At 38.9% G+C, this 12766-nt stretch overlaps 1 protein-coding gene across 1 annotated transcript in view; it reads left to right on the forward strand.

Moving 5' to 3' along the window:
* The window catches only part of LOC104492392 (transcription factor SOX-5-like), a gene marked incomplete at its 3' end in the record, with an annotated part of 118839 nt that overhangs the window by 47704 nt on the left and 58369 nt on the right, over positions 1–12766 (forward strand). Inside the window, exon 3 of the mRNA XM_010134949.1 lies at positions 22–142. Within this exon, the coding sequence (XP_010133251.1) occupies positions 22–142 (121 nt within the window). The remainder of the gene's footprint in view (positions 1–21; positions 143–12766) is intronic.

Below are 12766 nucleotides of genomic sequence, written 5' to 3' on the forward strand. Positions count from 1 at the left end.
CTTCCCTCTCCTTTTCAGCAGGTCCAGGGTCAGCTGCCTCCATTAATGATTCCCGTATTCCCTCCAGACCAACGAACCCTAGCAGCAGCTGCACAGCAAGGATTCCTTCTTCCTCCTGGTTTCAGCTACAAAGCGGGATGCAGTAAGTCCTGTAGATTTTTTTAGCTGGAAGTAGGTATAGGGTACAATTTCATGCCAACCTGTATGAAAATACTACCTCTCTGGCCTGATGGACAAAGCCATTAACTTGCACAGATGAGTGTAAAATAGAGGGTTAGTTATTACCATATGAGAAAAGATTGCCAGGGATGAAGTATATGTGTCAGTGTAACAGCAAAACGTTTCACAGAATGAGTGGAGTTGTGCACCTTCTTTCTGACAGATCTTTTTGACAAGTAAATACACTTCTGACCACACATACATACATATATCTGAAGAGAAACTATCTGAAACTTCCCAATAAATTTCAACGCTGTTGTAAGAAAATATGTTTGGCTTCTTTTTTTTTTTTTTCCTGAAGCAGCCTGCTTACTATTTGTGAACCGAGGGCCTATTCTAGTCTCTTTCTTCACACAGAACTCACATTAATCTCAACAGGGATTCTGCACAGAGATCAGAGATAGCATATGTCTTTCAGTTTGATGGACTAACACAAACTACGAGTATATTTATGAAAGCCTAATGGTAAAAAATACATCTACTTTTAAAAATATTTTAAAGATTTATATTGTTCTCTACACTCCTCAGATTTTTTAATTTAATTTCATTTAAGCCTTCTATAGGATTTCGTGTTCCTTTCAACAGGATGATAATAAATACGTGTTGAAGAATAATTGAGGATCTCCATTTCCGTGCATAGACTTAGCTAGAACATGGATTTCATATACTTACTTTCATGCGCTTGTGCTTGTATAACTCTTCCGAATCAGTTTCCTACTGAGTTATCTGGGACTTGCTTGTTCTACAGTTGTCTGTCTCCTAAATCACTCAGGTGCTTCAGAAGATTTTATCCGAAGCTCTTTGGTTTATAATCTACCATATCTTTGCCCAGATATGGTAGAAGGGCAAGCAGAAAAGTGGGAGAAATATGTTTTAATAGCCTGTCAAAAACATTATTTGATGTGAACATGTTACAGTTTTAAGGCAAATATGTTTTTCATTGCCACAAGCTTCCTAGGTGTAGCTAAATCCATATATGCTTTTTCGTTTACACTAAACTGTGAGTGAAAAGAAAAAATCCTTTGGACTACTTATCACTTTTCCTCAGCTTCTCAGTCAAATTCAGTCAAACATGCCAGGGAATCACCAAACACAGAGCTGCCTTTTTCCACTGGCTTCTGCTCAGTCCTAGACCTTGGCATGTTGTTAATTCCAAGCCTTACTGCCAGGAGCAGCAGCAACTTTGCTCTTTTTGTTTTTCATTTTCAAGGTTACACAAGCATGCAATGTCATACGTACTTCATGGATATAAGGAACTATAGGATTGTCTTACAGTTAACGTACATGCAGTAAAAAGAAGGGGAAAAACCGATCTCGACTCTTTCTATCCAAACCAGACTTCATTAACATGGAACTAATTTAGTCTGCCACAAATACCTAATGGGGTGCTTTCCTGACCTTTTCCAGGCCTACAGTTATGGCAGCGTTCATATTCAGTGTGGCTTTCAGTTAAACATTCTGTAATGTGAATCACTACCTCTCCCGTCTGAGAGAGGCTGAGTGTGAAATCACTGGAAGAACTGAATGAGCCTATGCCTTGCCACTGCAGCTGCTGAGGGACGCGAAGTGTTTTGAACAGTAATTTTCAGTAGTGGTCCCATTCTGTAAAATATTAGGAGAAAGGATTAGTAGCCAAAGAAACCCCAGTTCACATTCAGGTACTGTGTCTACAATGTTACAGAAACTGAAAGAAATCTGAAATTGTGGACTAAGCCCACTTAACTAAAAGAATCTTTTAATGTTCTAATTTTATGGAACTGCTGCAGTGGCAAGTGCCGAGTAACTCAAAACAACTGATGAGTTAGTCAATGATACAGATGGATATGCTGACATGGACTTAATAAAGCTAAACGCCCATGCTAGAGGCAGACAACTGTAGAACAAGCAAGTCCCAGATAACTCAGTAGGAAACTGATTCGGAAGAGTTACACAAGCACAAGCGCACAAAAATAAGTATATGAAATCCATGTTCTAGCTAAGTCTATGCACGGAAATGGAGATCCTCAATTATTCTCTTCATTTGAAGAGGGACAAAGCTGCTAGGATCTGAGTCTGGTATGGTTGATTGATGGGAATTCTGTTATTTACAAGCCCTAACAACCTGCACAGAAAAACAATAAAAATCTCCAAAATTCAGTTCCAGTCACAAATAACAAAGAACTGTGAAAATTTTCACATATTAGTTCTGGATAAAAGGGAGATTTGAAAATTTGGGGGAGAAGGAAGAAGGAATTGTTGTTATAACAAATCTTTTCCTAACTAGCTAGTGATGCTGAGTACCTTGGTTGTGGATATCCAGTGGGGAACACCTTCAAAGGGACATTTATACTGTTGAAGTTCTCTGCCCCTTTGAAAAGCCGTGTCTCTAAAAAGGTATCTTAAAATTGGCAGCATGTCATCGAAGGCACTTCAGATCTCTAGTCAGCTGTGTTACTGGTCACACCTGATGACTGGGTTACTTGCAGACAGAAGCAGGCCAAGTAGCTGAAGAGATAACTGCCTCCAGTTGCTCATAATTGTGCTTCTAACTTCTGACTTACTGGCCAAGCTTCTTGGTTAAGCACTCGTTAACTTGCTTTAGTACAGGCTGGAATAGCAAGGACTTTCTGTTGAAGTTGCTTAAGCTGAGCTGGCTCATTTTAATGGAAACATGTTGGGAAGTGATTAAACAAACAGCTTGGTCACAGTGGTAACCTTTGGCAGGGGGCTGTGACTGGAGATGGTGTCCTCTTCAGCCAGCACAGCTGCAGCTTGGAAGAGAGTGTGAGATCAAGCCTTGGGGTCAATGAAAGAGAAAAAATGATGAATAACTAGTTATACTGCTATTTTTCTTTCATTCAGTTTAGATAGTGAAACGAAACTAACTTATTCAATGCTTTCTGATTCACCTGTTCATGTTAGAACAACAGAGGGTCAAATGTACGTCTCCCCGTGGTTTCAGAGAGTGTATGTGTTAGGGTTCCTCAGTCACAGTGCTTCCCAACGGGCTAACAGCTTGTCCACAAAGAGACTGGGGAAAGGAAGACTGCTCTACACATACTGCCTTTTCTGAGGATTTGACTGAAGATAACACAAAAATAGTCATAACAGTTCATAGCAGGGGGCCATTTAGATTCCTCTCATGGCTGATACCTATACAGAAGAGTAGAACAAGGCAAGAGTATACTGATACTTTATCCCCCTCTACTTTGCCAGGATCCAGTGGCTGGGGACTCGGGCACCTTCTGACTCAGTGGTGGTATCACTGTGCGAGAGCTATTCTGTCTTGGATTCCTACCTGATTTGAAGCATTCTAGAAGGCTGAAATGCTCAAAAGAATGTAACAATATCAATCTCTAATACATGCAGAGCAAATTATTCTCTTCTCCAAATATTTTGCAAAATTGGGTAGATACAGGGGCAAGAGGGGTAAATACTTTCTCCATGGTTACATGGCAGGTCACGGTCTTTGGCTTCCAACTTGCTGTAGTAAATACCCTTTTCTTTCTTTTTCTCCATAGCAGATCATGCTTGGGAGTGGCTGGGTTTTTCATTTTGTTTTGTTTTTTAAACAGATGGTTTGCATTACATAAGGGACAATTTACACAAGTTGACACTTACCCTTTTTTCTCTATGGCATATTGAGTGGTGGTAAAGTTGGCAGGGAAAAAGGGAGAAACTTCTATGAGGATTACATTTGTATTAGAGAAAAAGATTCATAATCTATGGTTCCAATTGATTTTTAACCTTCATACCTAAATATAATTGCATGGTGTGTAAGATATTTAGTATTATTTGCAACCAAAGCATTTTTTTCATACCAAAAAAATAAAATGATGGTATGTGATAGACTCTATTGTCCACAATTAGCAAGAACAATACTGGCTACCTGCTTATTTGCTACAGACTAATTATCCATTCTCTGTGTGCTGTTTGGAATTTTTAAGTACTTTTGATTTTTACGCAAACCTCTTTGTATGTATTTTATTATATACTTAATATGTAATGTTTATATAGATGGATAATGCAAATCTCTTTATGATGAGTTGTTTCAAAGTGGGGTTTTAACTAAGATAGTGTCCTGTGGCATGAGCAGATATTAGGAGTTAACCCGAGTATCGTAAGTGTATGAATTGGTTTTGGCAGCAGGTGAGCACCTTCCATTTCAGCTGATGCTGGAACAAACCAGAGCTCGAAGACTGCCTTTCCCAGAGTGTGTCAAAGCTTCTCCCACATTTATGCTATGCAATTTAACCCTTCTCTTTTTATTCTCAGCCAGCATTCCTTGACCCTATCATTTGTTACTACAAATTATTAGTGCAGCCCCACTTGTGATACTTGCTAGATAGGATATATACATGACTCCCATCGTTTTAGCAACGGAGAGTGAAATGTCAGCTCTGCTGAGGTCTGAAGAGCTGTTGCTGTTGATTTCACTGGAGTCTAATTTCATACCATATGATACAGATCTGCTAGGGCCACGCTTAGAGATAATTAGAATTTATTTAGAGCTAATTAATATTTGTGAAGTGCTTTGAAAGTATAAAAACAGTGTAAGTAATAGAAGAGAAGAAGTTTTGTATTGTGCTTTTTGAAAACGACATATAGTTCTGCCTCAGAGGAGGCTGCTCTTTAGCTGTAGGTAGTGTGATCCTTTTATTGATGCACATATCTACAGATTTGTATGAGTAATATTAAGACATGATTGTCTCTCCTGTATAAGAGATAATAAAGGGAATGAAATAAAGATTTGGGAAAGCAAAAGGTGCCGCTTCTGGGGACCTATTTACAGTAAAGACAGAAGGAGTTAGGCTGAGAATAGTGGTAGACTGAGTATTCTTCAACGACCACAGGCAGCAGAACGCACCAGGACAGAATACTCTCCAGCACCGTTTACAATTAGCTTCCCACTAGAAGATGCAGAATAGCCCAAACTTCGTAAAGCAGGTGGGTCTTCCCAAATTATGGCGCTAAGCAAGATTAATTTTGGAAACTTCGCTGCATCGCTTCTTTAAGCATTTGTTGGTCCCTTTATAAAGGAAAGGACATGTTGGCTAACCACTTAGGGCAGCGTGGTATGTTTTGATTATGAGGTTTTTCAATATGATCAAAACTGTTGAATTCCAGATAGTTTCTTCTCTGTAGGGTAAAGAACAACATATTTCTTTTTCTAAACTGAGGTGAGCGAGAAATTGAATTATATGGTGAATTTTTGGGTTTATTTTCTTTTCTCAGGAAACAGTAGTTACTAAGCCTCTATTTCTGGAAGTGGGATTTACCCCAAATATATTTTCCAGATTATTCGCAAATTTTCAGAAGATCTTCTAGGTAGCCTTTTATTTGCTGACACCTGTGTTATTTTTGTGGAAATATGCCAAATTTTGGAAAACATAATTGATTTTCATTGCCCATTTCTCCTCTCCCCTGTGGATAATTTGTTGTAACAAATAATATTGTGTTACCAGTCAGATGTCATCAACACGAGGTTTTCTGAAAGCGCTTTAATCACTATTTCAACCGTATCCAATTAGGGGGGAAAAATCTGAATATACAATAGGTACATTGTATGTGTCTTACATACCAGCTCATTGCTGCTGCAAGTGTTCCTTATAAAATAATGCACACCAAGTTATTGATGAAATATCTAATTACCTTTTAAAACTGGCAAAAATGTGTGAGGTGAACAAGCCAAGCCTAATAAAATTACAATATGCTGAATTTACTGTTCATCTATATTCTGAACAATAATTCTGATGTCCGATAAAAATGAAACTCTCAGTTAATTGGTTCCTCATAGAGTACAATAAAATTAATGTTTAGGAGTTAAATACCATAAACTTCCTCAGGGAAATTTGCTGATGTATCTCTGGTTTTTTGTCAGTCACATGTTTCATTGTTTAATGGAGTATCATGTGGACTTTCTTATTAATTTTTTTTTGGTGCTCAGTGTCCATGTGTCTGGCTTCTAAAGAGACTGAGTGCTAATTCCTGATTTAACTGTGTCAGCTGTATCAGCTGACACACAGGTCATTGACAATCACCAGATCACAAGAAAAAAATATTGACATTGCTATGCTTTTATCAGAATGACAAAAATAGGAACCATGTGTTGTGAGGACCACATACTGTAGCTTCTTTATAAAGATGCTAGTCATCTTTCAGGGCTACTGTTTATGCCTCGGAAAAGAATGAGCATATGACTAAACCCTCATGTTTCCTCCAGGATAAGAAAAGAGTAATATCATTGTGGATAGAAACATTGTGGATAGCAAGAAGGAGGAATTTTTGGTAACATCTTTGCCTTTTAGCATACACGAGAATGTGTCACTTCTGTACCGCTGCAAATGCAATGGAAAGCATCAAGACTGCAGAAAATAGCAACACAACAGAAGAGCTATTTCTAATTGAAAGAATCCTATAGCCCTTAATCTATCTATCTTCTCACAATCATACTAATAAAAGCAAAATAGTGGTGTCCCATGAAAACAGTCCGATAGTTGCAGTTCAATTTCTAGGCCGTAAAAGATGTCTGATGTTCTGGCACTATTACCCGTAGTTGGGCAACCAAATAAAAGTCTGATTTTTTAATTCATGACCACATACAAACCTCTGTGGAAGTACATTGGCTTTCACTGGTACTCTGAGCTTTTGAATAACTGTCATTTATTCAACAAGCGTATGTAAAACAAAAAAAAAAAGGGGCACCCTGGAAATCATGGTTTTATTCTGGTTGGAAAAGATCTCAGAAGGTCTGTAGTCCAACCTCTTCCTCCAAAGAGGGTCATCTAGGAGACAAGATGAGGTCACTCAGAGCTTTATTCAGTGAGGGCTTGAAAACCTCCAAGGACAGAGACTGCACAACCCTGTTTTGACAGCCTGTTTCGACGCCTGGCTGTCCTCATGGGGCACATCTAATCCTCTCTGGATTCACTTTACGTCCATTGGCTCTTGTCCTTTAACCAAGCACTGCCGTGAGGAGCCTGACCCTGTCGTGTTGATCTCCTCATAGGAATTGGAAGGCTGCTTTTAGTTAGGTTCCTCCAAAGCCATCCCTTCTGTAAACTGAATTATTTCTCTAAAATACAAAACAGGCTAATCTCTTGTAGGCAGCACTCCATCGATGCTGTCTGCAACTATCCTCGAAGAAAATCGGGGAACCAGTTTGGATTTCCTGGTATCTTCCTCATATGCTTTCTAAATCCCTGATGCCTAGAGCCGGAAGTTGGGGAATACTGAAGTTCACAGCTTCCCATTACTCTTTCTACCTGTCCACCATCACACCAAAAAAATGAAAGGTGATGAGAATGAATAAGTGGTGAGAAGAGATGCAGTGGCTTACCTGCCAGTTAGCGATCAGCTGTGATGATTCATTATAAATATGCTTAAGTGAGAAACTGAGTGTAAAATTATTGTGGCTTTTTTTTGAGCTTGTCAGAAATGGGGGGAAGATATTGTAGATTCCTTTTCATTCCACTGAATCTACTATAACAAAATATTTTATTACAGTATTCTTCATGGAATTTAGTTTAGCATACTGTTTTTGGAAATTATAACTAAAGAATTTGGTTTTGTTTCCTGCTCTTTATATTCTTTACACTGTTTGGGGGGGGAGGGGGGGGCGGTTTCTCCTCTTTCCATGACCTCCAACTTTTTTCACTTGTCCCTGAAACAGAGGTACGAGGAAAACAGTCAGTTAAAAAAAAAAAAGGGAAATAAACCCCCTACTTCTCCTTTTCTGGTATCATTTTCTTTTACAGAAGAAAATTTCAGGAAAAAACCCAGAGTGTTCTATTGTTTCATATAATCAGGTTCAACTTAAAAATCCTGTCAAAACATTATAATTTAACATTAGCATGTAACTTGATTTATATAGCAAGTAAGACAATTGTGCCCGCTCTGAAGAGCTTGCAGCCTGTCAGGAGACAAGACAAGACACTAGGGGGGATTACACCACGAAGGAGAATAAATGAGATGAGTGACAGAAAAAGGAATACAAAAAATATCTTGAGTTTACGGTGAATGGTGTAACACGCATAATGTTAGCTCCTATGCTTTCTTTTCTTTTTTTAAAAATAAATGTTAATGTTTTTTAACTTAATAAACTCCTTTGAGTTTATTAAAACGTCTCAAAACATATAAGTGACTTTAGAGCCAATGTTATGTTTTCACAGGTATATAATAATTTAATATCTATGAGCTTGGTAGTTAGGCAGTTGAAAATCAAGTCTCCGAACACAGGGTTGTTATTTTGCATTTTGGGACAGGATGTCCACTTGGCTCTGTACCACAACTTACTTTCGCTGAAAAGTGTTTTCAGTGGAGGATAGGGAGAGTTCATAGAAGGAGTGGTTTAAAAGTGAATGTACTTCATGAAAAATCCTCTTGTAAGCAAGAACTTGGAAGATTATTTTGGGCAAGGATGAAGGTGTGATTTGAAATTGAAAGAAATTGCAGCGCATAAATTATCAGGAAAGAGGTTCTGGCTATGTTTATGGAAGACGGACCAAAAGAAGGATATAGAAATAAAGAATTGGCAGAGGATTGAGGGTTCAGCCTTGCCTTCATTCTTTCCTGAGCCTCTGGAGTTGTCCTTTGCTCATGGTGTGCACCAACCCCTCTAACATACCCCACCAGCTCCCCTAGGCTAACATATCCCGTTGACTTCTTCAGGTGCTCTATTACTAGCACATTCCTCTTTCTGTGCTCTTTTTATGTAGTCAGTCTTGAATAATTCTGTTCTTCAACGTGGTGTCACCAAGTAGCTGCAAAGTAACTGTATATTTGAGAAGTGTCAACTAACAAAATAATTTTTACCTTATTCTCATAATAAAAATCCCAGCCCTTGACCTGCTCCAGATTTTTCCATGTAGCGTACTGAAGAAAAGCAACAGCAGCAGAACTTACCTTTGGTGCTTTGTTTATAAGAAAAGTCCACACATAATGAGAGACAGTTTTGAACATGAAAAGACTGCACAAATTGTTTCTTTTGTTAGCTGAAAGATGCAGAGTGGTTCACTCCTGCCTGTGTTCATTAGGAGATTAATAGTAAATTTTGTGACTTTAAATGTATGTTTGAAGATTTATTGGGGTTTTCAGTGATGCAAACTTGTGAATGCCTTGGGAAATACCGATTTCTACTAACTCTGTATCTTGCCTCACATTCCTGAAATGTTGCTGGGGCTTGGGGGAGAAAAAGAATGCAGTAACTTTTTATGTCTAAAAGGAAGATATTTACTGAAGAAGAAATAAGATAGTTAAAAGCTGCATTTCCCAGACTTCAGAATTAACTAGAACTGCTCAGGCAAAACCTTCAGTCTGATATAGGAATAAATTTAAGGACAGTAGAAAGATGTACCGTGTTCCAGAGTAACATCAAAGAATGAGCAGGTACATGTTTTTCAGAGGAGACTTGAGACCTTTGTTAGTATTTTGAGGGGTGGCAGTTGCTCCTGCATCATGTGATGTGAGTCTATAAGTGCTTGGCCTCCTCGTTGATGTAGCGCCTGGATCCTTCACTGGGAAGGTCCCTGTCTGAAGAGTTGTCTGTAGGTTTTAATCTTGGCTCTTCCACTGGCCTTGTGAATGCCAATGGGTATGGCACAGCGTTTTGAGCGTATTCCGTGCTCTTTTGTATTCTGTCTACTGTGGACAGTAAGCTCCTTCAGTCAGAGGCAATCTTTTGTTAGACATTGGTACCAGGGCAAACACAGTGGACTTAATCTTGATGGTGTCTCTTGCTCATTATTGTACCTTCCTTTAACTTCTTCACTGCTACTGTGTCTGTACCGTGGGAGCGTTAATGTGGATATACTGTGAAAGAGTCACAGCACAGGTGGGGTGTACTTTTCTTCATAAAAAGGATTGTGAAACCGCTATGATAAGCACAAGATAGCAGAGGGTATTACTAAAGCATAACGATGCAAAGATACAAGATAGATTACAGAAGCCTTTCAGTTTGTTTTGGGTTTTTGTTTGTTGAAAATGTTTTGGAGAATGGGAAAAACGTAAAACCCTTTGAAGGGTGAACTAACAAAAACCCAACCTAATAGACAGGAGAGCCTAGCTCTGCGCAGCTATAATCTGGTTTTAGGACGAATTTAAGTTTTTTCCTAAGAATTCCGGAAGACTACATTGAGGTGTATTGGTGTAGTAGTTACTTTCTAGCATGGTCTTCTAGCGAAGCATTACCTACAGCACCAAAGCCAGTGCTTGTGATCGTGTGCACGGCTGTGGGGTATGCACGTGGCCATGGGGACTTCTCTGACAAGCATCTCCATATGTCACCCAAATGAACTGTAAAGGATAAGAATTACCACAGTAGATGAAGGTTTGAGAATCTGCCTGGCTGTTTAGGAAGGTGAGAATAGTGGGATCTGTGAATTAGCTGAGGCTTACACATGTGTATGGAGAGAAGAGGAGTGTGGGACGGTGCATGGAAGTAAATATTTTAATATGTGTGTTTTACTGCAAATCATTCATAACTTACAGTTTTAATGGGCTCTATAATCGTTCTAGTGAGAAACTTTTCCCTTGTTCTTTTGTTTGCAGATCAGAAATCAATAATTGTAATATTTTTTCATGGCTGGTTCTTGAACAAAATGTCCTCTTCTGGAGAGAAGTCTTTCAGAAAGTTACTGGAATTAGCCTTTGAGCTACTAGTGGTGTGGAACCAGCTAAACACCGCTGACCTTGAGTCTTTGACCCCTGTCTCTTTCTTCTCCATGTCTTCCCGTGTTTAAGGCCCACTGCTTGGGTCACAAGATAACTCTCCAAAAAATATCAAGTCAGAGAAATTTTTAATTCAGTCCACAGTATGAAGTGGAAAGTGGATGTCTCAGTTAAAGCAAAGTAAAATTGGAAAGTGTGAAACAATGGCATCCTCTGGGGGCAAAAAAAAACCACTCACCAACCAGGAAGTCTGTGAGAACCACTCACAAGTCAGGGAATCTGTTGCCCGTTGACAATAAATAAATAAATAAATGGAGAAGTTGTGGCCTGGTGCTGCGGCGAAGACATTTGTGAGTGGGGTTGCCCAGATTCCCAGCGCTCGGCTGGCTGGCCTTGTCAGACTGGGAGGCTTCTGTCAGCAAAGAGTTTTTTAAGACAATCTTAAATAATAAGCAGGTACGCTTATTGAATTTAAATACCCGTTAAGACGCTTTGCCAGCCCAACTTTTTTCTGGCTCCCCATTTCTAGAAGCTGCGGTATTTAATTCTTACCAGGAGATCAGAATGCTTGAATGAAAAGATCTCTGTAAAGAAGGTTGCATTATAAAAAGGAACTATAAACATTGCAGCTTTCCTGAACATGTCTACACCAACACAGTTAATTTCTTACATTTCAAAAACATGAGGTAAATTTCCTTTGTTTTCTGTTTCCTGTAACTTAGGCTTGATACCATTATAAACTTTAATTCAATAATAACTCGTAATGATTGTACAGTACAGCCTGAATTGCCATCTTAATTTGTCTTTTTTTTTCTCAGTTCACTCAAAAAAACACAGTAAAGGAGGAAAACTTTTAATCTGTCTCTCTAATGAGATGTACAGGAACATTTAGGGAGATTTTCCTGATGAAGTGTTCTGCCTTCTTCATAGTCTCGTTTCAAGTGGCTGTCTCAATTCTACAGAAATCATGCACGCTACCAGAACATAGGGACATACAGAAATGCTCTCGTGATCCTTATTTGAGTGGAAAGTGCTTAAACATTTTATCCTTTGGAGAAGCAGTATGATGCATGTAACATTTTTTATTGGTTTTATCAGTTTTCTTAATAGTTTGGTTGATGGGCTAGAACGAAGTTTATCTTAACAAATCAGGTATGTAAGGAGTGACCAAAGAGAGCAGTCCTTCGCATTAAAACATGCCTGTCTCCATCTTGATTTTTGCCATCTCAGGTAATTTTCCTTTATAAACGCTTGCAACTTTTCCTTAAACCTTTACTGGGTCCCTTTATCTCACTCAGCACAATGCAGTTCTTAGTAAAACTGCAGCGGTTTTCCCTCAGAAGCAAAATTCTATCACAGGTCGTGGAGTGGAGTTGGTGCAGGGATTTCAGAGGCTTGTGTCTGATTTACTTAACTTCACGTGCTTTTTCCTGTTGTAGTATCAAACCTGAGACTAAAGCAAGACGTTTTTTCTCACCTAAAAGAAAACACAGTAGTCCAGGGAGTGCCATTTCTGATCTGTGTGAGGCTCAGTTTACTAACAGAGAGCAGAGTTTGGTTAACTTCATATTCTGGACAAGCTTGTAAATTTGTCCCCATCTAATGCTGTGATCTTATCAAGGTTGTACTGTTTTCCTTTTCTTCTCCTCCACCCCCATCTTCTTTCTTTCCTTTTTTTTTTTTATTTGAAGTGCAGCCTTCTGATCAATGTGCACTTTTTTTTTCCATTTCCCTAAATACATCATGAAAAAGGATGAGGTTTCCGCCTTAATTGCTTGTGCCTTTTATTCACATTCCTCTCTCAGCCAGAATTGTGAAAAGAGTGTTAGTAAAAGGCTGCACAATAGAGCTTTTCATTAGGCCTCCACAAGGCACACAAAAGGCGGCTTTTGGAAAGAGT

This window comes from Buceros rhinoceros, unplaced genomic scaffold (assembly GCF_000710305.1).
Source record: "Buceros rhinoceros silvestris isolate BGI_N320 unplaced genomic scaffold, ASM71030v1 scaffold5614, whole genome shotgun sequence".
In the NCBI taxonomy this organism is placed as follows: Eukaryota; Metazoa; Chordata; class Aves; order Bucerotiformes; family Bucerotidae; genus Buceros; species Buceros rhinoceros.